This window comes from Gymnogyps californianus, chromosome 1, assembly GCF_018139145.2.
Source record: "Gymnogyps californianus isolate 813 chromosome 1, ASM1813914v2, whole genome shotgun sequence".
Taxonomy (NCBI): Eukaryota; Metazoa; Chordata; class Aves; order Accipitriformes; family Cathartidae; genus Gymnogyps; species Gymnogyps californianus.
In genome coordinates, this window is record NC_059471.1 from 134,633,287 (window position 1) to 134,661,119 (window position 27,833).

Genomic DNA, 27,833 nt, shown 5'->3' on the forward strand with positions numbered 1-27,833 from the left:
TTTCTCCATCTTGTGGGCTGTGGGCAAGCAAGCATGCAGATGCAAGCAAAGTTCAGAACAGGAGCAGGCACTGGTCAAGTTCAAGCTTTGCCTTTGCCCAGCCTGGAAAGAGGATGGGCAGGTGCCCATTCCCTAGCATGGATTATAAACCAGGCTGAGACTGTGAAAGCCTTGGCACTGAAAAGGAGTCAGGCCCTGCAGTAAAGGTGAACGTGGCGTGTTGCGTGTGCAGGGCTGGAGGGCTGTGGAACTGCAGGGGAAGTGCCAGGAAAAGGAACTGTGTTGACTTGAGGAAAGTATATTTGATGCAAAATGCCAGGACTGGTGGTAGGACTCGGGACAGGCAGCCCTTGTTTTCTGTAACATACCTCCAACTCTGTCATGAGCTGGGCACCTCAAATCTTCCACTTCAGTTCTCCCTTTCCCTCAGTTTAACCACTGGGCTACAGGAACTCACCCTTACTTAGCATTGCTAATCACTTCCTACCCTGAACCTGCAGTCTGGCCAGTTTCTTGACCAAGGGCCCTTGCCCACATCTCCCTCCCTCTCCATACTCTTCAGGACCATGCCTGTGATGACAAAAGAGGTGTTGGGCCCTCACCTCACTCGCATGGGGCACTGTAGCTCATCACTGTAGTTTCTTCTGGAAGACGAGAAAAAAAGTGCTGGTGAGATATACTTGCCAAAAACTCACTAAAGCAACCCAGCATTGTGCCTCTGTTTCTAGGAGAGGCATTCCCTCAGCTTACAGGCCATGACTCCCCTCCGCTGTGACACATGAAACCACTGGTAGGTGTCAAAGACTCTGTGTGCAGCTAGTCCAGATTCACCCAAGTCATGGGGCTTGCGATCTTTTGAAGCTGTAAGTCCCAAACAGCTCCATTACAGTTATGGATTCCTCATTTTCTGAAGCAATAGCAATCCCTGACACATTTCTAGCTTTTCCTCCCACTAGGGACCCCAGAGAACAGAGGACAAGTTGTTTTAAGTGTCATTCTTCTAAAGGGGCCCTCACTCTTCTAAGCCATCCCCTCACTATAGTCCCTCTGCCTTTGCTGCCTCCCACTAAATAAGTGTACAAAAGGACAGCTCTGAGCTCCTTGCTCCCGTCTTGTTGGGAGAGTTAGACCCTAAGTGGATCCACATGCCAACTTCAAGCTTGCAAGTTCTGGGACCAGAGAAAGAAGGATCTACCATTTTGAAACCCAAGAGGGTAAGTAAGTCCATCACTAGGGAGCTTCTAAGGGGCAGTTAGATAAACATGTCAGGGATGGTATTGTCTTAGACTTGACAACTTCAGAAAATTTCTTTCCAGTGGTGGTTTCTGCAGTACAGCATCTGAGCTCACCTGGCATGTAGTAATCGTAGACCTTGATATTAGCTGGCTTACGATCCTTCACTTGCATGTCCTGCTGCACCAGCAACGTGTAGGTGTGAGGCTGTCTAGTCAGCTAAGACCAAGAGATGCAAGGATTACAGCCAGAACCAAAGTCCTGTAAGACCTGCTCCCACTCAGGCTCCATGGAGACCTCACCACTGTGACAGATCTGTTCTGCTTTCCAGTCCGTCTCAGAAATATCTTTTACATTCTGTGGCCATCTCACATTTTTGGTCACCAAATTTAACTCAGCTCATAAGAGACATCAAACCCACAGAGTCAATGTGCATTAGGTATCTAAAAGTAGCACTAGTGTTCCCAACCAATCCCACATTCCCATCCAGCTCTGCTCTGAGCTTCTTCATGCATCTTGCCTCAGTGGCTACTCTTATACACAGTCCCATTATATCAGCTCTTATTCTCCGGTCTTACACAGCCCTTAAAGCAAACAAATGCAAGGTGTGGATGAACATCTGCTGGATGGTGGTAGTTACCTGACCTGCTGTTGATTGGGTTCCACCTTGTGCTACCTGGCAGCCTGAGCTGAAATCTTTCTCTGTGCTGTAGATATAACGAAAGCAGCATCTCTGCAAGTCTAATGCATCCACATGACAATAACCCACTTACTATGAGGCTAGCTTAGCTCTGCTTATTGACAACTGGGGATAAAAAATCATAGAAATGTAGAAGTGCTTCTTGGAAATTCTGAAGTTTTTAAATTCATGCCAGGTCTTGTTTCTGGTGCTGTTTAAGTATGCATGTAGCTAGAGAAAGGCTGGAATGGTTGTTAATCTGTTGATTAATGAGGCTGTGGAGCAAGCACTACTGCTCACACAACCATCTGGTTTAATTTTGAGTGTTCTTGGCAAACTCCATGAGCAATCATCTTGGATGCTCCCTACTACATTCAGGCTGCGTAAGAGCTTTCTAAGAATTCAGGCTCTCTTGAATTTACTAGATGGATCCTACTACTACTCCCCAGTCCTAATCAGACACTGTGTATGGACTTGCAACAGTCTCTGAACAGTGCCAACAGATGTAGGCTTAACATCAGAGTTAGCCTCATTTCACTCAAGTTAAGTGGCCCTGTATACAGGCTCTACAGCTGAACTACTGCAGGCTAACACAACACACTTCTCCAGGTCAGCAAATGTGGCTGGTATGCAGGAACAACAGCTCTGGATACTTAAAATACTAATGGAACCAAGATACAAGAGTAAGCTAAAAGCTATCTGCCAGTCCATAGTCCTTTTAATGATGATGTTAGCCTAAATTCCACTCACTTCCTCCAAGTAGAGAACGACTCGGTCAGCTTCGCTTTCAACTTTCTTCACTAAAGGCATTTTCTTTAGCTGAAAATAGGGGTGAAAAAGTCAGAAAGACTCTAACAGAAAGCAGAAATATTCAGGGATATTTGTCCTTATGAGACAATGGGCAAAATGTTCACATGGCCAAGGAAGCCCTTGGGGTAGGGGAAGGCAAGGTGCGGCCTGGAAGAGACTTTGGGTATAAAGATTTCTTGGGAAGAAAAGAACTGTGTTTCTCTGCCCACAGGAATGATCACAGTTCTGCATACAATCCTGCCTGATGGACATCCATCACTGTTCCCATCCCAGCTGGACACAAACTCCCAGTCTCACCTCTTCCAGTGAACCTGCCACGGGGCTGTATCCAGACAGCAGCTCCACTTGGATCAGGACCATGTTGGTGGACACACGGTTCCCTGTGTAGCTGCAGCAGGAACCCAGCACTAATGTTACTTTCTGAGCCATGATCTCCAGATACTCCAGCCCAGCTTTGGTACTCAGGTGGAGGAATCTGCCTTTCCTTCCAGTGTTTCTTCTGTAAGCATACCTGTTCCTGTACTGTAATAAATCTTTGTGCTTCCCCTGATCTCTCTTTAATTGTGCTGAGCCAAGGAGAATAAATTCCTTGGAAGGCTTCTGGAGTTACCTTCTCTAGGCATGACAGGGAATATCACATCCTCCGCCTGCTCTCTTGGCAGTTCTGTCCCAAGTCAGGCAGGGGTACAGCAGAGGAGAGTGGTGTGACAGTCAACCAGGAGCAGAGGAGGGAAGACTTAGGAATAAGTGTCAGCAGTCAGTCCCACAGGACCTTCACATCACTAGTGTTTTGAGACCTAATCCTAGAAGGGTGTGAGACCCATAGACTTTGGGAGAACTTGTAGTGACTGGCATGATAATGAGATAAGACTATAGCCTGAGCCATCCCTCTGGGGCCTTGTACCTTGTACTTAGCTGAGGAGAGCATAGTTAAATGAATGGGAACATCTTAGCACTTGGACTTCATGAGTGAAGGGGAATCCTGGCCATCAAGAGACTGGTGTGGTGCCAGAAGCCTCTTAGCACAGGGGAGGCAAGGGGCAACTGAGTGTCTCCTACCGAGCATGAATGGTGACAGGGAACTGGGTGGCGTTGGGTGCGATGCACTCTGTCTGCACAGATACAGCAAAGGTGACGTCGCTCCTCGGTGGAGGGATGTGGTACCGCAGAATGGCCTGCCAGGACAGAAAAGGTAGTTGGCAGAGAATAGCAGGGCTTTTTTTGCTGGAGAGTATCCTTGTCTAGTGTTTGGCTGCTGTTTGCTGTCTTGCACTGGTGTAAGAGAAAACTATGTGGAGGAAGCGGAAGTTCTGCTAGTGCACTGCTCCTGGTGGTGTTTACTGGACTTCTTGGAGGAGAGGTGCAGCTCTGACTGGGTGGAGATGATCCAGATTTCATTTGGGGAATTGCTATTCCCTTCCTGTTGGATCCCAGCTACTCCTACCAGCCTTGAAGCCCAGATTCTTGCAAGTCACTGCAGCAGTCTGTTTTCAGTGTTGGCTAAGTAGCAAGGTGAGAGGTCCCCTGGCTTTCAAGGCTTTTCCCCAGACAAACCTTTTCTCCCTGGCTGGGCTTACCTGCAGGAAGAGGCACCCATGGCCCTGCACACGCACAGTATAATCTCCAGGAATGGCTGGCAGCTCAACTGTCTGCAGTAGGAGGCGATTGGTGTTGTCTACTCGGATGTTTTGGCTGAAACCCTCAGAGGAGAGAGAAGCCTGAAGATCAGGGCCATCCTTGCTGAAGGTCTTGGTTGCATACAGGGCTAGGGCTTCCAGAGCAACCACTGTGTCCTGAGGAAAGAGACACACATTGGGAAAATAGGATCCTGCTTCCTGTGCATGCCCAGTCCTTAGCCTTTCCCTCCCTCGTACTGCAGCTACAGCACAATAAGGGTTGAGCTTTCCCTTGGACTTTTAGCATGGGATTAGCTCAGAGGAATACAAATATTCACCTTTTCCCAACTCCCAGGAACTGTAAATCCATACAACTTTTTTTCTTTTTTACTATGGGCTGCGCTAGAACCCATTGCTCTCACAAACCATAGCTGATGGCAGGTTGTCTGCTGATGATGGCTCAAGGGGATTACCTGGGTTGAAGCAAAGCCTCCATAAGGGTTCTGCTGCTTGGTGAGCCAAGACACAATCTGGGATGCCTTTCTGATTTCATCTGAAGACAAACTTGACTTTGAAAGGTGAGCCATGAGGATATGAGATGTTAATTCCACATCAACAGATGGAGCCCGATACCAATATAGGGAGTCTTCTTCCTGTTTGGACTGTTGACTCCAGAATATTTGGTCATCTAGAGGTGGAGTGGGAACAGTTATGGAGTGTGTAGCTGTATCTAATGACCTTGGAGTCCTGCTCAGCCCCTGTGCCTAGGTACTGAGTGAACATGTACATTAGGACAAGACATGGGTGCATATCTCCCTGTTTGCCCCCCACACCCTTCTTTTCCCAGGAAAAACCTAGGCCTAGGAAGGAGCTCTACAACATCCATAAAGCTCCCCTGGTTTGGATGACTGGGAGATCAGGACTGTGAGATCATCCATAGAGAAAGTCTGTCTCACAGTATGGATATAGCTTGGCAAACAGAGGCTATCCAAGCCTTGGGCTCCCCACAGAGCTCTGCCAGTGGCCCCCACTCCTGCCCTCCATTCCCTTGGTCGTTCAGCCCTGGGATCTCCACACAGTTCTGCCAATGGCCCTCTCTCCTGCCCCACAGTCTTTGGTACCTGATATTATGGCGGCCTGGTCCAATCTTTTGAGGATTTTCTGCCTGAGGGCCTTATCACCTGCTACTGCAAAGGCGTTTGCGGCTAGTGCCAGGCTGTAGAGGTTGGAACTGCCAGTATCAGCATTGACCAGGTCCTGTATACATTTCAGAGCTTTCCACACAACTGGGTCCTAGGATACAACTGAAAGCACATCAGTTGCTGGCAGGGTGTATGGGGAGGGAATGCAGCCTTAACGTGTGCAGAGGAGGGTGGAAACAGGGACAGGACACATGGGGAGAAAACTGGTAATGTACCCCCGTGCGCACAAAGGCAGAGCGCCAGTGCACTGCCTGCTGAGAGGCTGCACACGCAGGCCGTCCCTGCTGCTGATACTCACGGAGCGTGGCATCCCTGAGTGTATGAGAGCTATGATGACCACGGAGCTCAGCCCCAGTCCTTCCTCCACTGCACCCTGCAGCCACCACAAAACAGAGAAGAGGAGGGCTGCCGTGAGAAGGGAGAGGGAGAAGTTTTCCAGTGCCTTCTGCTCCCTGAGCAAAAGCCAGCACAGGCAACAGTGCTGGTCCTATTCCTTCTGCTAAGGAAGTGCCAGGGCTGGTATCTACTCTTGCAGGTCCTGCTTTCCAGAGCGCTTCTCAGTCACAGTGCCCCAAGTTCCTCTGAGTAGCCGATTCCCTCCCTCTGCTGAACACATTCCCCTTTCCTCTCCCCTGCAAAAGATTTTCAGTAGTAGATTTCAGTGCCAGGGGAAAGTGATGTTCCCACAACCCTGCTGCAAGGTGGCACCTCACTTGAGGGCCAGGAAAGTGCCAAGTGTATGGACGAGTAAAAGAAAAGATATCTTTTGCAAGGGGAAGTGAAAGGTACCATTCTCTTCACTTAGAGGATTAATTATCTGAGGTCCTGTCCCCCGAAATGCTGCTGGATCCACTTTGGTAGTACTCTGTGTGTGTCTGTGTATGCACAAGTGCTGTGTTTCTGAGGGTATAGGGCACATCCCTGGCAAGGTGAATCTCACATGAGTGGCTGCCATCAATCTCCATTCACTGCATTTCTGACTGACTCTGTACAGGGGGAAACTCAGACTGAAGGAAGAAACCGCAGCTCAATAATGGGAAAGGAAGCTAAACCAGTTTACCAAGGGAATAACATAGAGCTTGAAAACCTTTTTTTTTTTTTTTGAGGCATGTGTTAGCTTTTGAGATGGGGCTAGGGCAGGGCACTGGTTCAGTTGCCATGCGCGTATCATCGAATGCAAACCTCCATCATTCATAACTTGAAAAAGTGGCACCATGACTAAGCACAACCCTGAGTGTCACCCAAGGGTGACCTTCGGTACCTCAGAGCCTCCCTCCTGCAGTAGGGTTCATTTGTTCTTGGCACCCAAATTAGGCCAGAAAGTGAAGGAGCTCTGAGGTACCTAACGAACAGCCAGGACATGTCATACCATCAGACCATTGTTGAAGAGCTTTCCCACACTCTTGAAGCAGCCAGATGGAGTCTGACTTCTAATCAGGGCACTGGCAGCATCCTTTATATTCTGCTCATCTATGTGGATGAAGTCCCTGGCTTGGATGAAGGTCTTGAGGACAAGGGCAGTAAGCCTAGACCCAAGGAAGGGAGAAGAAAATCAAATTGAACCAGTCACTGATGCCCATCTCCAGTAGGAGACAGGAGTCTCTGTGCTTCCACTATCTTATCCCTGGAGAAATACCAGCAGGCCAGAGCCTCTGCGCAGATGGAGAATTGGAAGCAATGCACATGAGTTAGATGCTCTTGAAGCTTGAGCTCAGATCCATTTGCATCAAGAGAGAAAAAATTCACCAACAGTTCAGTGCTTCCCCGAGAGCTCTGCCAATTCCAACAGGGTGCACTTGTGTGACTTAAAGCCAGGATGGCTGATATTTAGTGAGCTCACTCAACCCCTTTCCCAGTCCTGTTTGGGCACAAAGCACTCTGGAAAACTGGGAAAGAAGGTGTCTTTGCAGCCAAGTTTTCAGAATCAACCTCAGCTGGAGTGCCCAACGACAAACAATTTTAGGGGTACCTCAAGTCAGTTCATTGGCATGGTTCTCTTCCAAAAAGTCTCAGGAGCAGTTTCTGTGCAAAACTCCACACCTCCAGGCTCCCTCAGTTTCCCCAGACCAAAATCCAAGCCAGCATGAGCCTGACCAGGTCAAGCTGTTGTTCCTCAACTGTGTCTGGATATCTCTGCTTACCATGTGTTCCCTGGCTCATTTCCTTCCCCAAAGGCACTGTATGAGCCGTCTGCATGCTTGTACAGGAGTTGCCGCTGATATCCTGTGGGAAGAGGCTGGGGATAGTGAATATGCTCTGTCTGTCGTGTTCTCAGGGTGACAACCTGCCCTGCCAATCTTGCTGATCATTGTCTCTGAGGAACTCAGCAAAGGGCTTTCAGAGGGGTGCCGTGTACCCCTTGTTCAGCTGAGACACTGCAGCCTGATTTACACTGATGTCATTCCCATGGTGTCAGGCAAGTAATGCTGCACAAATCCTGTTCAGCACCAAGCCTCTGCTGAGATCCCCACCACACAACCTACTGTAGTGGACATCACCAGCTTAATAACCCAACATGAGCAGAAATCCACTCACCGCTTTCCAGATAGCCGATTGCCTTCTGTTTGATTTCTGGAGTCAGTTGTCCTGTTTCTTTAAGGTATCGTGTGATAAAGACATTGGGGGCAAAATGAACCATGTTCTGCTCACCACAGCCACTGGACATCTGGAGGAGCTCATCTATGTTGTCCAGGGCTGTCCCCAAAATGTCACCTGTAGGACAGAACCGCACCTTTGGGAGCTTTACATATTCTTGCATGTAAAAAATTTCTGGTCTCACCGATTCTCCAGATAAACTGCTAAGACTGGTCTCAGTTCACCTCTGCTCACACTAGGGTGACTTTAATGTCTATAGGAACAGTGATATGGTACTTGTCTATCTTTCCCCTGGCTGGGTGAAATTATACGTCTATCTATCTGGCTCTGTGTCACTTGTGTAAGAGAGATGGGATGCTTCTCTGGAAGACATAAGGGCCCAGTATCACACCTCACTGTACACGTTCCCTCTTGTTACTCTGTTTGCTAAAGCAGACATGGTGGCACCAGAACAAAAGACTCCTGCAGGGAAAAATGTTACTTTCCAAGACCCCCCTAAATCTCACCTAAGAAAGAGATGTGGGCTCTCTCTGACCCAAGGACCATGTTCTCTGGCATAGTGAAAGTGATTGTCTCTGAAGCTGAAGTTCCTGCAAATGGCAAAAGCATCAGGACAACAACAGGCAGGAGGGAGATGGCAGACCCACAGGCATCCCCAGGAGATGGTGTAAACAAGGCTGGGATCACCTCATCAGTTGCTGAAATCAGTATTCAAAAGAGAGGATGACACAGAGATCAGGCCACCCACTGATGAGTGACTGTGATGTGGTTAGGCAGTGGCTTGGTGCTGGCAGGAGCTTGTAGTACTGGGTAGAGCTGAATGGCTTTGCCTCCCCATAAAAGCTCCAAAATCCCTGACTTTCCCCTCCCCATGCACCTCCAGATAGTCCTAGAGTTGTTCACACACCACACTGCTTCCTTGCTCTCTGCACATGTTTAGCCCCAGTGGTAAGACAGTCCCTGTGTCTGGGGTACCTGCACCTACCTTTAGGGCACAGGACTGAGGTGTGGGTCTTTTCCTCCAGCAGCCCCTCTGCCTGGTGGTGAAAAGGCAGCTCTGGTCAGCTCAGAAGGGAGAGCAGTAAAATGATATAGCAGCTGCGCAGCATCCCACCTTCCCGCAAGCACCTTTTCCGTCCTCATGGGCCATGCAAAGGGCCTCATGCAGACAGCAAGGATATGCGTGCCAACAGTGAAGTTTCACTGGGAAGCAGGTTTCTAAGCTGCTACATGGTCTTTGCCCCCACTGCCCTGCTAGCAAGCAGTTCTGATGTCTCTGTCCCATCGAGTGGAGGTGCTCAGCTCACGCCCCGACCCAACCTACCCTTAGAATCACTCCTTGACCAGCCTCCCTGAAAAATGTGCCTACCTGCCTGGCTGACTCTCCCTTCCCAGAGCCACCCACCAGGCTGTTTTGAGGCTGACCCAGTTCCGACCTCACCCGGACCCTGAAGCATACTCTGACCTTCACCAGCAGGTGTTTAACCACTGTGTCCTTCCCTCCAGACTCCGGCACAACAGCTGTACTCTCAGTGCAAACATCTTCCTGCTCCATCGCCTCAGCAGTGACAGTGAAATTCACCTTCCCTAAAGAACAAAACATCAAGAGTCCAGCTGGCACATCCATGCCTACGTTTTAGTTTGCTCAGCCTAAGGCTGCTCACTCATACTTCGCATAATAGGCCACTCTCCCTTCCAGCCCACCTCTGGTTTCCTCAAGCAGCTCTGCCACTGCCTCCCACTCCTGCCCCTCCCTTGTCCCCTTACCTAATTTTGTAGCCTTCACATCCCAGAAAAACGTTTTTGCTGAATCAGGACACAGACAAACAGTGAACCTGACATTTGCATGCACAAATTCAAAATCCCTGGAGTCCATTAGGCTAAGCTGGAGCTAGAGGTGAAACAAAAGGGAGTTCAGGTTACAGAGCTGCTGCTGTGTTTTTCCTTTCAGCACCTTGATCCAAACGTCAGTCAAGCCCAGAAGCCCAGGGTGAGTATGATGATGGCCCTGTTGCAATATCTGTGGGACACCAACAGCCCATGGACATTACAGTCCTGTAGGGTTGAGCTTATGGGGAGGGATAAACTGGACAGAGATGGCTCTGCATAGAGCTTTGTGAAGAGCTTCCTTGGTGTCTTTTGCCCAGTTCCTGAGGAGGCAGCCCCTTGTCTGGGTCTCTATCAGTGAAGAACTGTTACCACACATCGCCCTGCCCAAAAACCATCCTGGAGGGAGTCACTCACCACCATGCACTGCTTCAGGTAGCTGAAGACTTTGACTTTCAGGGGAAATGACTCTCCCCGGAAGACAGAGTAGGGCAAGGTGGGTTCCACAAAGAAGGGCTTGAAGCTCTGCAGGCTGGTGGTCTCTGAGATTCCAAACCCATGGCTCTCTGAGGTGCAGAAGGTCATGGCTCTCCAGTCTGTGATACTGTCGGGTACTGTGACAGCTATCTCAGCAGCCCCTGAATCACTGAGGAGAAAACAGAGTGGAAGGGGTTGTCCCCATCCCTGTAAAGATTTCTCTTGGGAAGACAAATGCAGAAGGACTATGAACTGGAAGTGCATGTGAAGGTGTAGGGGGTTCCTAGGAAGTAGGACAGAGGTATGGGAATGATAGCAAACAGGTGGGCAAGGAAGGACTGAGAGGCAAATACAAACCAAAATTTGCTTCTGGACAGTGTTGCACCTCAAATTCTTGTTTTGTGTGGGGACACAGAGCTCTCAGGGGTCCATGTTGTACACCAAGCTTGTGCCAGGGAGTACTGTGTGACACTTCCACCACACTACCACCCAAACTCCCAGCCACAGCTCGGCAGTCATCATTATAAGTGTCACTTACAGATCTGCATACACAAAACAGAAGATGGTCCCTGCCCTGAAATGGGCATAATCCAGCCAAATGAGATGGAGATGTAGAGATCCTATTTTACAGATGGAGAACATTGGCATGTGGGAGAATTAAGAATGCTGAGATCTGTGAATAAGGGGAGAACAGTGGATGCTGCATAAACTGACTTTAGCAAGGCCTTTGACACAGTCTCCCATAGTATCCTTGTAGCCACATTAGTGTGGACTGGACAAGTGGATGATAAGGTGAGCAGAAAATTCACTGGACCATTGGGGACAAAGGATGGTTATTGGTGACACAAAATCCAGCTGGTGGCTGTTTACCTGTGGCATCCCTCAGGGACTGATACTTGGGCCCATACTGCTTAATGGCTTTATTAATGACCTGGATAATAGGAGAGAGGACATCCTCAGCAAGATTAGCAGACTAATCTTGCTGTGTATTAGCAGACTATACCTTGTTGGGGAGGGGTTCCTGATATGCTGGAGGGAAAGGTTGCTATTAAGAAGAACCTTGACAATCTGGAAAAATGGGCTTGAAAATGGGTAAATTCTGTATCTGGGATGGAATAATACCATGCAACAGTACAGGCTAGGCAGTGACTGGCTAGTAAGCAACTTTGCAGAAAAAGAGGTGGGGGTCCTGGTGGATAACAAGCTAAGCATGAGACACCTCATGTGCCCTTACAGCAATGAAGGCCATCTACTTCTAGACTGTATTAAGAAGACTGTAGCCACTGGGTTGAGAAAAGTTATTTTTCCCCTGTGTTCCTCCATTGTAGGACCACATCTGGAGTCTGTGTCCCATTTTTGCCTTCCAGTATAAGGAAGATACTGACATACTTGAATGCATCCAGTGCAGGACTACCAAGATGGTCAGAGGGCTGGGACATTTGATGTAGAAGGAATGGCTGAAAGAACTGGGGGTTTCAAACTTTAGGGGGAGATCTTTCAGCTTTCTAAAGCTACCTATTGGGAAGCTGTAGAGACAATGGAACCAGTCTCTTCTAAGGTGCATATTGATAGGATGAAAGGTAACAGACACAAGTTGGAACATGAGAACTTCTGACTTAAGATAAGAAAAAAAAAATACCATGAGGATGGTCAAACACTGGAACAGGTGGCCAGATAGTCTGTGGAATCTCCATCCTTGGAGATACAGAGAACTTGACTACAACCTGATCTAACTGGACCTGCCTTGTGCAGGATGTTGAGCTACAGACCTTTGGAGGCCTCTTCGCTTCTATAGGAGTCTGTGATTTTAAGTTCCCCGGGATCATTTGGAAAAATCTCAAGCAGAGCCAGGAACTGAACCAAACCTCCATTGTCCTTATCCACTTCTTCACACCTCCCTTTTCTTTGTGGGCACAGAAGGCAATAATGCCCTGGCTCTTCTCCTGCCCATTCCCTCTCTGCTGTGGCTGGTAGGAGGTCTGGATCCATGTGGGGCCACAGCCCATAATTACTCACTTGATGGGAACCAGAGTCCAGATGAATGTCTCTGGAAACCAGGTACGTACTGGCCCTGCCTCGCTACCCAGCTCAACGTGCTCTGACTCAGCACGTTCAACAGCAGCATCTGTTTCTGGGTCCAAGTTGTCCAAGTCTGCCAGCTCGCCATAAGCTATTGGGAATACAAGCATTCATTCAAAGGCAGAGCAACTGTGAAATCAGGATAGAGTTCAGCTGGGAAAAGCTCAGCTCTCCATCCCTCCCACTCCCACTCCGATCCCCTTGTCCTCTCCAAGATGTCCTCAACCTACTTCAATATTGTCTTCCACGAGACAACCCAGAAGACCATGTGGATTCCAGTATGTGTGTGCTCCCCCATGAGGAACTCTACCTGCTCACACTTTTGCTCTCAACCCCTGCAGAAAGGCCTAGATACTGCCCAGTGCCAATCTTGGCTCATTCTCTGGTTTCCAGCAAGACCTTTCCTAGTCTTAGAAACAAATGTTCCTTCCTGAGACAGCTGCCTCATTTCTTCCCTTGACCATATTATCTTCCTGCCTGCCAGCAGAAGCTTCCAAGCAGGTTCTTCCTATGCAGCCACCCCTCCGCCCCCCCACTGCACTGGACACACACACATCAGGACCTTTCCCCTCTTTCTGTAGTGCACGTCTCCTGTGCAACCTCCCACTAATCTCTGGAAGCCATCCCCAGTTCCTCAGCAGACTGCATGTTCAGCTGCCCTTGTGTAGCCTGTATGTTACCCCTGATTTCCAAAGAAACAGGATAAATCGAGATGTACACATGTAGTCGTAGTAGAAAGTGGTCTGAGTGCGGCATTCAATTGGAGACTTGATTTTAAGGCTGGTTAAAAATGTTAGACCTGAATTCTGGAGGAAAGAAGGGGAAGAAAAGAAGGTAGATTTCAGTCAAGGGGGTGATGTGTCTGAAGGTCTGTCTCTGCCCCCGCCTCCCAGCGTATCAGCCACCCTGTGTTGTTGCACCTCAGCCTGACCTGTGAATTTATACAGGGAGAGAATGCAGAACCACCCTGCTCCCAAAGCCCGGTCCTGGCCCCTCACGCCAAAGGAGGGTCTCTCCAGTCAGGATTGTGGGGGTGACCACTTGCATGTGCATGCCCACACACAAAGTCATTATTTTGGCACCACAGTTTGCTGCCCACCTGAACACAGACTTGTTATCTTTCACCTGCTATTCTTTTCTATTATTCTTTACCTCCTTTCCCCAGTCTCCCTTTTCTCTCAGGTGCTTTGGTTTTTCAACCTCCAATTTTCTCTGACTCAGGCTGACACTCCCCTCTCCTTTCCAACCCCTAGAAAGTCTGAGGGTCTTGAGCTTGGGATAAACGGGGAGCTGGATTCTAGGGATCTGCCTGATTGATGGGAATTTATCAAGCTGGGAGCATGGAGTGTCAGAGATCTCTTAGTTCAGAAGCTTGGCAAATTCAGAACCTGAAGCTGCCAGCATTTACAGGGAAGACAATCTGTGAAGCTACCCAGCGCTGACCTGGGATACAAAAAGGCTCAGCTCTGATATTTCAGGTTTTATGGAAATTAGATTTACCTTCAGAAGTTCATAAACATCTGGTTGGGACACTGCATAAGAGTATCTGTTGTACATGAATGGTGACATTGTTCCTGGCGGAAGGGTGGTCTGAGGGGAACTGATGATTCCTGGGCTCTTGTGGATAGTACAGTAGTCACTGTAAGAGTCTGTGAGGGTGCTGGGGTGCTCCTGAGAATAGCTGAACATATTGTACACCTGTAGACAGAGAATGAAAACAGTACAGGCCAGTGTGAGAGGTGGGAAGTTTTTCACTTCTATCCAGAGATTTTCTGTGACCGCAGAGGCAGAGCTTGGATCTGGCCTGCCACAAAAGCCCAGCCCCAAAGGTTTTTGAGTTTCATGGAGGGCCTCCACAAGTTTTAGATGCATAGCACCAGAGATGAACACGAACCCCTCTGGGGGACAGCTGCATAGCTGTGGCCACTTCTAGCTCATAGATTGTACCTGTGAGCTCAAGGCATACAGTGGGGCCACCTTCCCTGTAAGAGTCATTAGATAGCTTCTTGTCTGACTGAAGGCACATCCTGGATCCACCAAGACAGTGTCAAGAGGCAATTCAAGGGTCCTTAGACCCAATGCATCCCAGGTCTAGAGGAAAAATGGGACCCTTCCACTGCCAAGGCACCACTTACAGTCCAGTCTGTGAATGGAAGGACTGTCTGGTTCATGTGAGCTGGAACAAAGACATGGAGCCTATCACACACTGGGCATTTTTTTTAACATAACTCTTTTTTTCCAGAGAGCTGTCATGAATTGGTTCAGAAGCTGGAAGTCTCTTGCCATCTGGTTGCCACTGTGGCAAAGCACTCTAAGTTTAACAAGGATGTGACTTTGGGCTGTACTTGGGGATGACAGTGGGTTATTGTATTAGATCCCTCCATAGAGACTGGAAATTTTGACTGGTGTTTGATGTTGGCCTTCATTTTTTCTCTCTAAGCCATGTCCTGTCCCCATTCAAGTACTTGTTGGTATAGCCACTGTGCCTTATTAACCAGTGCCTGCAACCAGATGATACTCAAAAGGCATCTCTCCAATATTAGCAAGGCTCAGCACTAAAGTGACTCACACTATCCCTGGATAGCTCAGCCTCTGGCCTCAGGAGAAGGACGCTCTGGTCTATCGCACGGATGCTACATAGGGAGCCTGGTGCAGCCTGCAAATGGAGATGGACAGCCGATCCTGGGAGAGCCACTGTGTCTGAGAAGCCAAGCTTCACCTGAAACAGTAGAAGAAAGAGGGACTGAAGACATTGACAGAGGAAGGAAAGGGGAGACTGTGGCTACTGGATTCTGCTGGATATCTATTGCCAATTTGCAGTTAATTAGCTACCCTCCAGCCTATCTGCCCCCTTACGTTTTGTGCGCTACTTACATGGTTCCTGAAGCACTTGGAGACTTTCAGACTGAAGATGTCAGCTGCCACTTGTCCCTCAGGGAAGGCAGTGTAAACAAAGAGAGTAGCCATGGGTGAAATGAGGTCAATGGGCAGAGTGACATTGAAAGCCCCACTATACTGACCTGAAAGAAGAAGGAGAAATAGAACAAGTATAGGAAGAGGCAAGGAAGTCTGTCTCCAAGGATTACAGCAGCAACATGCTCATCCTCTATAATACTTTTGTACAGTTACTTGGATAAAAACTATTCCGCCTTGCTTCTGGGGAGGCCACAGCTAGACCAGGATGTAGGTTAGTGCCATTTTGTAGCAGTGACCTTACAACATGAGGGATCTTGGCAACAGTGTGCACTTGGAAGAGAAATGACTTTCCACCTGAGTCCAGCAAAAAGATTCTGTGAGTTTTCTTGGAGGTCTCTGATAATTCCTGCTTGGCAGATGAACTCTGACAATTTCATCATTTGATCAGAAAAAAAAAAATTAGGGAAATTAAAAGACAGAAGAGAGATAGCATATTTGCCATTTCCTCTTGATTTTTTGTGCCAACTCTGTTGTTACCTGTTGGTCTCAGATCTCTCTTCTCTCCTTCCCCATTTAGGCTGGAAGGGCTTTCCTATTGGGTCCTTAATCTGTTCCTGGTATTTAGATGCTCTTACCTAATGGTGGATCAAGGAGTACTGTTGTTTGGCCATGATGCACAAGGGATCCTCTGGCCAAAACCTAAAGGGTAATAAACAGAGTAAAGGGTTGATAACGCCTCTGCTCCATGTCTCTGGGCCAGCAAAGGGCCCTGTGCTGACACAGACTTGTTGCAAAGCTGACCTCGTTGCCAGCACTGCCCTGCACTCACCAGGTGGTAGAAGTCTGCTCTGGCAGCCCCATCCTCCAGCTCTGTGGCTAGGATGTGATAATGCACAGTGACCTGCTGCACCTCCCCGCAGGGCAGCGTTGCCTGTACTGGCTGGATCCTCACAGAGCTGGGGCTGGAAGAGTAGAAGGCCCTCAGTGTGAGGGATGCAGTGCCATAAGACACCCTCACATTTCGACCGCTTAAGTCCTCCGGCTGGGTCTTTGCCTGTGGCACAGAAAAGGTGGCTCGGTGTCAAGATTTCTTACAGCTCTCCCCACGCCAAAATCAAGACTGACTGGACAGTGGGCTCTGAACTCTCCCAGGGTAAGGTGTCTATTTCCACCTAAGCCAAGCTCAGTCAGCCCCCTTCTGTGGATCTTGGCATTGCCCACTCCACCGCGCTCTGGGGTAACTCGTGCCTAAACAGGAGGCAGGGAGATGCATACTACTAGGGCTTGGGCTAGAGCCTGAACTTCTGCAATGCTGCTGCTACCCCGGGAGCAAGCCAGATGATTGTTAGACTGTGTAGAGTGGCTTATTAGTCCCTGGATCAAACCACTGAACCCTTTGCTTCTGTCTGGTACGTGTGGGGAAGGTATCAGCATGGATCTGCCCTGATAATGTATTTCACTGTTCAGTGTTATTCCACTCGCACACTGTATTTCTTTTAGCACTTTCCCTGATCCATAGGGTAGAGGTGAGAGGGGACAACTGAAGATCAATAGCCTTGCTCATCTTTAACTTATGACCTATCTGCACTGAGACTATGATATTAACATGTCGTGGACTTCCAGCAAGGTCAAGATCCATCATCTAAGACACTGTATGCACTCTGATAAAGAGACAGGTCTTGCCTCAAGGTGCCTTGACCTTGAAGTTTAGATAGGACAGGTATTAGAAACCTACCCCTACAGCCAGACAAGAGAGCCTTCCTTGTTCATGGGAAAGCAGATGCAAGCTTTTCTCTGTCAATTCCCTGTTGGCGGCATCCCTCTTTAGCTCCTTACATCCTGGTTACCTGCTCTGCTCCAGATTGGCTTGCAGCAACTAGTTCCTTACTAGCCTTCCTTCTTTCTCTCCTAAGTTTTCTACCTCTTATACCCCAGGTTTCTCCTAACTTTTATGCTATGAGGAAACATAATGCAAACTGGTCACTGACATTTTCTTCTCCATATACATTTTCAGATGCTTCTTCCCTAGCTCCTTTCCTATCTTCTTGTTCCATACCATGTGGGAGTTCTTCCTTTGCTCTCTGTCCCTGCCCAGTCCCACAAAGCCCTTTCCACCTCAGACAGAGGTGCTATGTAGGTAGACCTCAGTCACAACTTCATGGGGCCTCTGTCCACTGCCTCATCTCTCATCATGTCTCCTGACTGCTCAGGGACTGTGTGTGGCACCAGGGGCCAGAATGCTGGCTCTGCTATGGGCTGTTTCTCTTGCCCTAGATCTGTCATTTCACTGCTCCATGCCTCCATCTCCCTGGCTATACTGAGACAATGATATAGACTACAGGTCTAAGGGATGCATTGCTTAGTGCTAGCCAAATCCAGTGTAATTATTGGGCTTAACCTGTAGTAGAACTTTACTGCTGTTGTCCCATGCTGACGTCTCTAAGGTGAAAGAGGCCATCCCAGTGTCATCTGTGAAGTAGGTCTTGGTCTGCTTCCTGCTACCATAGGACACTGTAAGAATCACCTCCTTGTTCTTCAGGTGTGTCCCATTGGCACTTTTGAGTTCCAGCTGTAATGATGCAGAGAAGAGTCAGAGAATTGGAGGCCTCGGGATTGAAAATGTACCTCCCAGTAGAAGTCCCAGTTCCTCTCTCTGCAAAGGGACTCTCAGTGTGAACTCTAACTCCAGCCCCTCCCCATTTATGCAGCAACCATCTCACCTGGCAAAGCCATGCACCTATCCTGTGGTCACACCTTTGGATTACCTCTTGGCAGAGATGTCAAAGGAGAGACTGGGACAGAGGGCTGTGCTAGCAGCTTTGGGCAGCTCAGAGCAGGGGGACCTCTCAGTACTTCTGTGCCTGCCATCCCCTTAGGCCCAGCTGCTGGGCTTTGCATGTTTCTGCCCTGTTCACTTACATTTCCATAGTAGGGAGCTCCTTGCTGATAGTAGTAGCTTGTTCCCCAGAATTGGAGAGTTGTGATATCAAAAGTGACCTTGCAGTTTTCAGTGGTGTTGAACTCCATCCCTAGGAAAGACAGGAGGTGCATGCAGGTGAGTATCATGCATCTAAGCAAAGGCAGCAAGATGGGATGGACTGACGTAAGGGATGGACTATCACTCATAGGGGATTGTGGTTTCTCCATGTAATTTCAGGAGTCATTTAACACACACACTCAGCAATAGTACCTCCTACATTCTGACCTGCTAGGATGACAGCAGTCCACCAGGAGGTCTCTGCCAGACAGTTCTCAAATGCTCTTTCTGACTTTGTTTAAGACGGTCCTACTCATAATTGTCCACTTCCATTCTCTTCCCATTCTCACAGCAGAGTCACTAGAAGGCAACATTTTTCCTTGCCTTCACCACATCATTAGTTTACAGTCTGCTGTCTTGTCATGTGGTGCCCATCTGAAATCACTGCAGTTGTTTGCTAAGTGAATGTGGGTCACTGATTTCAGCAAGGGGCTGCAAAACATTTTCTTGTAAGGGAGGGTTCGTAAAATTTTGTAAGAAGAGAGGAAACCTTACACTATGGGATATTTAACAGTAGCTCCGGACAAGTAGCCTCGTCTCCCTATTTGGGATGTGGAGATAAATCTGACGAGGAGCTATTAACAGTACACAGTCAGGGCCTTGGTTATCACTGATTGCTCTGAGTATCTCCTCATTCCAATGGACTTTCCTAAAGAATGGTTTAAGAACAAAAGAACCTGGCCAGGCCCACCTCTGTGCACATTTCTACTGTGACTAGAAGATGAGAAAAAGTAGCTCTTGCCCATCTCTGCCAAACCAAGGTGACTGTCAGAGCTGGACTGGCCACAAAAGCTTGTGGAGGAGCAAGTATACTGGTAAAGCCCATCCTGCAACTGGGAGAACTCATGTGTCCTGCATGAGTCGGACCTGGGTGGTACGGTACACAAGAACATCGATGCTGCCATGGTGCCCCCAGGGAAGACAAAACCCTCTGAACACTTGACCCCATAGGAGCCAGTGCAGAAAGCTCCAGTGGTTCGATGGGAAGATACAAGGATCCATAAGAAGTCTTACAGATGAAAACTCAAAGACAACCATGTTGTATGAGTGTAAAGTGAAAGATTTTCCACGAAGTGTAGAAACAGTTTTTGCTACCTGTTCCACTTTCTTTCAGAAAAGCCACAGCTTCCAGGTTGAAATCATGATTGTCGCCACGCTTCTGGTGGTAGATCTTAATATTCACCTCAGTGGCAAAGCAGCCGTCCTCATTTGTCTGGGGATGTGAAATTGTATCTGTTAACTAATCATGAATGCATTAATCCCTTCTGCAGTGCAGATCAAACCCAAGGCCCCAAAGTCTAAAAGTACATGACTAAGACACTTGAGTTAAAGGAGCAACTCCCATACTGGCATGAAACATACTTCTTTTCTGTGGAGCAGTCACTAATAGGAGATGCTGTTTCACGCGTCTCTCATCTTTACACACTCACTCATGGGCCAGTAGCAAACGTGAGTTGTCATTTCTCCCTAATAACATGATTTCTCCTGCTAGGGTAGGATTTATCTTTAAGATATGTGCTGGGTTACTTAAAAATATGTAAATAAATATAGATACATTCATTCAACCCTAGAGATGAATGAGTAAAGTCTGTGCTGAACTGCAATTGCTTGCTTAGATGTAAGAGGTAATTTCTGTGTCTCCAAAACAGCTGTTTCTGGGAAACAGCACATAGGTGTTTACACCAGATTAAAAGGTGGTGCTAAAAAGCATCCAGTGGAAGTGAATCATGTGGACAGTGTTTGTATTTTTTATTAACCTGTTGCAATATCTGTTTTGTAGGCATATCTGCAATGGTTAGCTTGCCTACAGATGCTTCTTCCTTTGAGTGCATCTAAGTGCAGCTAGAGAAATCACTGAGAGGGGCTAAGATTGCTGCAGTGGGGAGTTAAGGACCTATTAGTCATTCATCCCCAAACAAAGAGCATGCTGCTTCAATAGCTAATGTCTGTGCCACACCTTCCTTCTTTAGCATTCTTCCCTCTCTTTGCCCCTGTTCCTCTCTTTTGCAAGAGGAGTGGATGTCCCATGGGCTCACCTCGCCAGTGTAATCCTTACAAATACTGCGCTTGGCTTTGGAAGACTTCCAATTATAGCGGATATGTTTACGGCACACCACAGCCTTCACTCTACCTTGGACTGGTTTCCCATACGTGTACCTGGCAAACATAGCAGAGAGGACTTACTTACACTCATATATGGAAACACTGGCTCAAGGATGAATAATATCAGCTTTAGCCTGTGGTTTGCAGCTATACAACCCAGCAGCCTGCAGTATCTTCATGGTTCATGAGCTCAGCAGAGGCCAAGAAGTTAAAATGATTTCATCAGATTGAGACAGAAGGCAGTGGTGGGTGAGTTCTCTCCAAGTCAACGCTAGTCCCACCAGGCAGTGCTAGGGGACATTGTGCTGGCCGCAAGTTGAGTCATTATTCCTTCCATACTGGCACTAATCAATGCAGCAGAGGTACTGTATTGTAGGGCACATGCCCCACTGAGGGGATCCAATGCCACACTTTTGAACTCACAGAGAAAGAAATAGGGAGAGAGAATATGGAGAAAGGTGAGAGTCCAAAAGAATTCCTTAGCAAAGGATGCCAGGGTACCAGACTTTGAGGTGGGGGTAGGTTTGGCAGAGGCCATTTTGAGCGCAGTTATTGATAGCTGTGCAGTTTCCAAACCAGTAAGAATGCACCTTCTGCCACGATAAGTCAGCTCACATGCCACAGACGCGGAGACAGAAGTTCTCCTCCAAGATGGTGACCACCTGAGGCATCTGGATGGAGACACTGAACTTGGGCAGCACTGTGTGAAAGCAAGAGAAATATAATTCAGTGAGAATAGAGAGAGCTCATTTGTTCCAGTGCTCCCCAAATGGTTGTTCACAGAAAAGAAATCTCTCTTTTCATTCCCTGACTACCAGCATAGGCCCTGGTAGCAATGCACCAGCAGCCCCACCGGGAGAGTGTGGTGGGAGTAGACAGCCTTAGTCTCCTTCCCAGAGCACAGCTGTGGGACAGTGCCTCAATCCATCCTCAGGACATGGGGGAGGAGAAAGCCAGGGGGCCTGAGTGAAAGCCAGTGATTACACCTACTGGCAGGCAGTTGGACATCTCAGGTGCTAGCACAGCTGTTCACAGCTGCATGGCCCATTCAGCTCTGTGTGAGAGAGCAGGACTGGAGGCAATACATCTTTCTCTGCTGCCGTCAGCTCCCTGAGACTCTTACCATACTCCTCTACCCTGAAGGTATTTGTGCGGTCAGGCATTTTGATGGTATACTCTCCAACCGGTGCTTCTGCAGCCAGAGGGAAGGACAGATCCACAATGCCTCCCACAGGTGTAACATTCAGCCACTGTGCAATTCGGTTCCCTTTGGGGTCCTGCATAGGCAGTAGTAGAGAGTAGTTATTTCCCAGTGTAAAAAGAGAGGTTTTTGCAGGATGTCCAAGCTACCACAGCATGATCTGAGCACATATCCTCTTGTCCTGAGAGCACAGGTCTATGACACAGCTACCAGTGCTCAGGTGAGTCCGAGCTCAAAGAGGATAGGGCTTTTCTCCCTGTCTCATTGACAAGGTCAATCTATCATATTATTGCTCTCTGGTGGCACCGCCATCTCACTGACTGCTGCAAAACTGTGGTTTACTGCCTGTCTGTCTCACTAAGAGATAGAGGTGATCCCTCTTAGAGACCCCCGTGGTGATCTGAGCTGGCATAGCGCCCAGGTCACTGTGGAGAGCGTCAATCCTGACAGTACATGCTGCCTAAGGCATGAGCTACCTGGGAGTAATTACTGGGGAGTCCAATGTCTTGAATCCCCAGCAAAGTCTAGGGAAATGAGTCCAGGACTTCATGTAGGGAACCATAAGGCCCAGTATAGAAAGGAGGATATAAAGACCTGGGATGCAAGGGCATTTGGAGTCTTTGTTGACTGTCACGGTCAGTCCATGACGGACAGTGTTCTCCCACTGCTGGTTCTTGGGAGGGCAAGATGCAGAACTCTGGCTACAGTCACACTGCCCAGCCAGGAAGGACTTAGCAATGAGTTGATCGGTGCTTTATAAACATACGGAACAAGTGGGAACTGTTGTTTGAAAGGATGAAGCTGGATCAGAGTACTATGTTTGTATAAACTGGCATAAAGCATTGCATAGGTGTCTCAGAAACCATGTGTTTATGTATTGATTGTTTGGTGGGTATGGCATGCAAACGCGCATTAGCTACTGCCGATTGCTAGTTGGAACTGTGACCTCTCTGCATGGGTTATTACAAACTCCCCACTGCTTTCAGGTATCTTTTCTCAGCTCAGGTGATTGCAGTCCATATTTTACTTACAATATTGAAACTAAACTAACTGATTTTAAGAACAATATCCTGAAAGCGACTTTAGGACATTTCTTTAGCTGTGTAGCCACAACACTAACCAGTCAAACTTTTATTTTCTGTATGTTAAATACAAAAGTCTCCTTAAAGAAATGTCAGGATTTTCACAAATCTTCAATTCACAGGCTAGAGGGACTAAAAGTCCTGTGACCACTCTAGAAAAGTTTGCTGGACTGGTTTTTAGTGGCACCCATCATTTACTGCAGAGACTCCTGTGTGATCGGTATCGTGACACTGCACTGCCAAACTTGTGTGGATACTAAAGGCAGGAAAGGCAAGAGGTCGAGGACTGTTCCCATTCATTCTGAGGAAACTGGCTTTCTGCATGCATATTTCCCCACCATCATCTCCAAACCTGTGTCTTCCCCAAGGTGAGAAGAGATCACCACTTTCAATAAAGTAGGTGCTTTACCTTCAGTTCCACCAGGCGGTGCTGTGGGAAGGAAATAACAGTTACTGGTGGGATGCTTTCAGGTAAGTTACCATCCACCTCCCTGGCATTTTTTATCCCCCAGCCATCCATGAGTCTTCCCTAAGCAAGTCCCAGGGACTGCCCGTGACCCAACATCATGAGCAGCTCCTGCGCTGCAGGTGGTGCCCAACGCTGTTTGTAAGCACTAAAAGCAACACTGAGACTAGCTATCCACAGACGGATCACCTAGCTGGCCAAGCACTGATCCAGAAGTCATGGAGGCAGCCCATAGCATTTTCAGACATTAAGGTTTCTCCCCTCTTGACTTACCATTTCACTGCTGGCAATAAAGTTCTGATCCAAGGTTACAATTCGCAACTTGACTATAGAGCAAAAGAAAAACAGGACTGGCTGAAATGAAATCAAGTCTGTTAATAATAATAAGAATGGATGGCTAAGAAAGACGTGCCCATGTGCTTCACTGAGAGGATGTGGGCAGCAGCTAGAGCCATCCACTCCTGGGCCTATGCTCAAAGCCCTGCTACAAGCTGGCAGTCTGCTAGAAAAAAAGTGGTAGGAGAGGCAGTGTGGAGTTTCTGGGAAGGCTGGCTGTGCTGGTGAGAAACAGCATTTTTCTGGACATTGGACCTGTGGTGATGCACTCAGTCTTGCCTGCAGTGAAGGTCATGCCAGTGGAAAGGGTGGAGAGGCATGGGGCAAACAGCTGTAACCTGTGGTGACCTGAGCTGTGCTAGGGCAGTGATGGGGCCTGCAGGACCGTGATCCTCGTCTGATGAAGTCTGTGGGAGAGAGAGGGATTTAGGGCACTGACAGACTATCGTGGCTTTGACTGGAGCAATCATGAATCACAGTGGTGTCCGAACCTTTTCTCACGCATCAGCCAAAACACACAAGCCCTGTTCACACTGGCATGCTGTCTGAGTACGGCTAGTACTGGAGAAAACATGCGCCATGCTGACGTAGGAGAGCGGTATCCCTAAATCCCTCAAAGCCTAGAAGGGAGATGAAGCCTGTGACCCATCTCCCTTGCAGACCAGGCCCCGCTCCAAGCGCTAGAGGCTACCCCATATTTTGTGGCCTGACGACCACTCTTTCTCGCACAATACACGGCATTCTGTCCATACCAATCTGTCCAGGTTTGTACACAGGTTTGTCTGTCTGGATAAAAGTCTTCTTGTCTGCGTGCTTGATTAGGACTTTCTGTTTCTTCTGAAACTCTGAGTTGGCTTCCAGGACTGTGATAACAATAAAAGCCACTTCATCAGGGTTTCCAACGGGAGGAGGGACCTGCAGGCATAGTTGTAACTATCATTCAGGGTGGATCACAGTCATGGATCCCCAGGCTTTCGGAATAACGATTATAATACTGCTTTTATATTGCTCCAGTTCTTCTTGCCCTGAAAGACCTCACAGTACTTTTCAGAATGTTTTCTAGAAGAGTGAAATACCAGTGGGGCTATACAGCAGGAAGGACACTGGCAGACGTATACAGGCTGAAGCAGAAGATTCAGTGCCCGATTAAGATGCGCCCATGGGAATACACAATTCTTTGCCTTCCTGCCCAGCAAGAGCAGAACTCTTGCACTATCCACCCTACTGACAACCCTTGAAAATATCTTCCTCACCTGGAAGCTTGTGCAATGAAAGAAGGTGAGCTGAGAGATGGACCGAGTGATCAGAGTCTCATTCCCAGCTCTGCTTTGCAAGGTTACTGTCACATGGATCGGGACTGCTTGCTTTCTGCTGAGCTGGAGGCACATTGTCTCTGAGAAGGGGTAGTAGAGCTGGGATGGTATTGCCACGGCATAATTTCTATTAAAAAAGAAAAAAAAAAAGTCAGGCGAAACTGATTTTCTAAGAGGATAGGTTTTGACCATAGGATTTGGGAACTTCCTAATAAGACTTCTGGTCTCTTCATTCCACTGTCACACTGCCAGTGGGACAAGATCACACCATTCTTCTCATCTATAGGTACTGCAGCCATTAACACTAAGTCTGCACTACATGCTGCATGCACATGTAAAAAGATAAAGTCACTGCTTCCAAAACTGAAAGTCAAAATAAGGTGAAGAGACCTCCCCACGTCACCCAAGGGATCAGCAGCAGAGCTTGGCTACATTGCAGGTTTCCTGAGACTTCAACCTTTTCACTGAACCACACTATATATCACCATCGGTTTTCTTGGTTGGTTATCTGCTTTCTGTCCTATCAGCTACTCTTGGGCTCAGAACCAATGCCATGCGTATGGGACTCAATGTCCTGACTTCGTGTCCCAGGCACAGAGTGTCATGAGCATCTTCTTTTCAGCTCCTGACACTCCTGTCCTCCTTGCTCCCTTATGCCAGATGCTCACACCTCTGTGGCTACTTTTATAGCTGTGCCTGTGGATAACACCAAGAAGCTGTTCATATTGTTTGCTTTTTTTCATCTTATACTGCACTACAGCAACTAGGACCACAGAAAAGCCAACTTTCAAGCAGGTTGGAAAACTCTTATCACTGACTCCTCCTGCTTACTGCCTCTGGACAGGTTCAGCCAGTGGCATGTTTTGCAGCAGCAGGAGGGCAGGGCCTGGAAAGATCAGAACAGCAAGAGGCAGGGACGTGACCTGCTGGCAGTTCTTAGCTGGAGCTCAGTATCCTGGCAAGAGGGAGTCAAAGTCCTGCTGGCCAGGAGCCTTGAGTGCTTTCACACTTGAGTGCTGTCAAGCTGCCTTGAGCTGCTTGTCTGCTGCTAATATTAGGGGATCTGATAATAGATGACAATGACATTTTGATTTTCCTACTGAAGCTGACTCACAGCACCTACCCCCTGCCACTGGGCCAAAGGATGGGATGATCTCTAAAGATTCACTGCTTGAACCTCCCATACCTCCCTTGCCCCTAATGACCCTTTACTCTGGAACATTTTCTTACATCCCTTTGACAATTCATCCCTTGCCCTTGCCTTCTGAGCTATAAAAGTACAAGAGAGCATCTCTGAGGCTGTCATTCAAGGATCCCAAGAGCCAGGTTGGATTACTTTCTCATGAATCTACAAAAAACATTGGTATACAAGTAGGACAGCAGACAGCCTATTGAAGCAAGCAGTATTTCCATAAAGCAAAGCTTCGTGCTGGAGGTAACAGTGGGAAACAGGTAGCAGTAAAGCATCATTTGAGTGGGAGCTGTGTCAGCCTATGGAACATGTCCTACACGAAGAGCCTGTACTCGCGCAGGAAAAGATTTTTAAAACTAGACTTGTGCATGCCATACCACACATGGCAGGAGGGAACCCAGCTACAATGCAATGACGTATTTCCCACTGTAACATCTACTGTTCGAGCACAGCCATGTTTCTATTTGCACTTATGCCATGGCTGCAAAAGCAAAGGCCTTCAAAAAGCAAGAGCAAGTTCACAAGCCAGTGTATCACAGCAGTGCCTGCTGGAACAGGAGTTGCATTCCTGATGAAGTATATAAAGAGAAGCAGTGCTGGGAATTGTCCTTGCCAGAGGTCTAAGAAAAGGCATGGAGGGAGCAGCCAGTCAGCCAAGCCAGAATGAACACACTGCTTTACAAAGAGCATCCTTATTAGATCCTCTGGGCTTATGTTTGCCTGGTTTGTAAAGGCACCCAGCTTTGTCTGCTAAAGATTTAAATGGTGACCTATGACTCTGGGGAGAAAAGCATAGCCCAAAAGTAAATATATTCTGGAGCACAGTAGGAGATGTGAGATGTTGGCAGGTCAGAATTAAACACATGCAGAAAGCTGGCAGAGTTGCTTTGCCTGAGTCCTTGCAGAAATACATCGCCTATATCAAAGGCACTAAAGGGAGAGCCAAGTAGTAGGGGGAGTGTGGGGGGAGGGCACATGAGAACCAAGTGAAACGTTAGGAATATGAGAAATTATGCCTCTCTGGAAAAACAATCCTGGTCTTAGGACTTCTGTCCTGTTTCTGTCACATCGCCACCCCCCCCGGATTAGTCCCCCACAGACCAGAGCACGTATGCGAAGCAGCTGAGGTTCTTACAGCATTGCAGGCGTTCCAGCCGTGTTAGGCAGGAGAAGGATGCTGCCCCACAGGAAAGCGATGCTCCACATAGCTGATTGCAGGTTGAATCCCTCCACGGAAATCTTAGCCTCTCCTCTGTCCCCCCTTCACCCCTGCTTCTGCTGTCTTCCTTCTTCCCTCTCCCCCTCATCCAGAGCTGAAGGACTATGCAGCTCCTGCCCTGACAGGGTGCCCGTCTCTCTCTTGGCTTCAAAACCAAGAAGGTGGAAATCACACTGCGCATGGCAGAGGCTGAGATGTGGGCGGGTGGAAGGGGTGGAGATAATGTTCATTGCCTATACACCAAAGGCACTTGCCTCGAGGCTTTGTAAGGCTTGTTGATATTTCTCTGGGAGTTGTCTTGCTCTGCCTTATACAGCACAGCTCATGGTAGCACGAGAGCTCAGTTACTATATTTGGTACAGGGGCCCAATTTTTATAAAGCTGTCTTTACCAGGATTTCATCAGAAACATCCTGGGACAAATTCATTATTTGTGATGTCAGTGGATTTT

The 27,833-nt window shown here is 48.1% G+C and overlaps 2 protein-coding genes across 2 annotated transcripts in view; one reads left to right on the top strand and one right to left on the bottom strand.

The window, feature by feature from the left end:
• Positions 1–2,960, top strand: part of LOC127016101 (alpha-2-macroglobulin-like protein 1) — a 29,011-nt gene extending 26,051 nt beyond the window's left edge. Inside the window, exon 35 of the mRNA XM_050896430.1 lies at positions 2,934–2,960. The gene's annotated coding sequence lies outside the window, so the exon portion shown is untranslated. The remainder of the gene's footprint in view (positions 1–2,933) is intronic.
• LOC127016090 (alpha-2-macroglobulin-like protein 1) lies at positions 604–27,370 on the bottom strand. Its single transcript, XM_050896419.1, has 35 exons — positions 27,300–27,370; positions 24,913–25,099; positions 24,412–24,574; positions 23,597–23,649; positions 23,267–23,287; positions 21,698–21,851; positions 21,190–21,274; positions 20,508–20,628; positions 19,567–19,684; positions 18,354–18,463; positions 17,833–18,003; positions 16,264–16,488; positions 16,070–16,133; positions 15,393–15,538; positions 15,088–15,237; positions 14,019–14,216; positions 13,237–13,324; positions 12,456–12,609; positions 10,380–10,608; positions 9,903–10,026; positions 9,601–9,722; positions 9,121–9,172; positions 8,642–8,725; positions 8,076–8,252; positions 7,682–7,763; positions 6,910–7,066; positions 5,839–5,913; positions 5,460–5,631; positions 4,812–5,026; positions 4,300–4,515; positions 3,782–3,897; positions 3,020–3,110; positions 2,663–2,731; positions 1,350–1,452; positions 604–644 (listed from the first exon to the last, which is right to left on the bottom strand). Exons 1-35 carry the CDS (start codon positions 27,368–27,370, stop codon positions 604–606), a joined length of 4,404 nt encoding a protein of 1,467 aa, XP_050752376.1.
• Positions 27,371–27,833: the final 463 nt, after the last annotated feature.

What these genes read in the sequence shown, in the direction of transcription:
- LOC127016090 (XM_050896419.1), bottom strand. Translation starts at nt 27,370, where the DNA reads ATGTGGAGCATCGCTTTCCTGTGGGGCAGCATCCTTCTCCTGCCTAAC. An exon ending in ACTCCTTGATCCACCATTAG is followed by an intron (nt 15,539 to 16,069) that starts GTAAGAGCATCT and finishes TTCTTCTTTCAG; the next exon opens with GTCAGTATAGTGGGGCTTTC. An exon ending in CTCAGTCCTGTGCCCTAAAG is followed by an intron (nt 8,726 to 9,120) that starts GTAGGTGCAGGT and finishes TGCCATTTGCAG; the next exon opens with GAACTTCAGCTTCAGAGACA.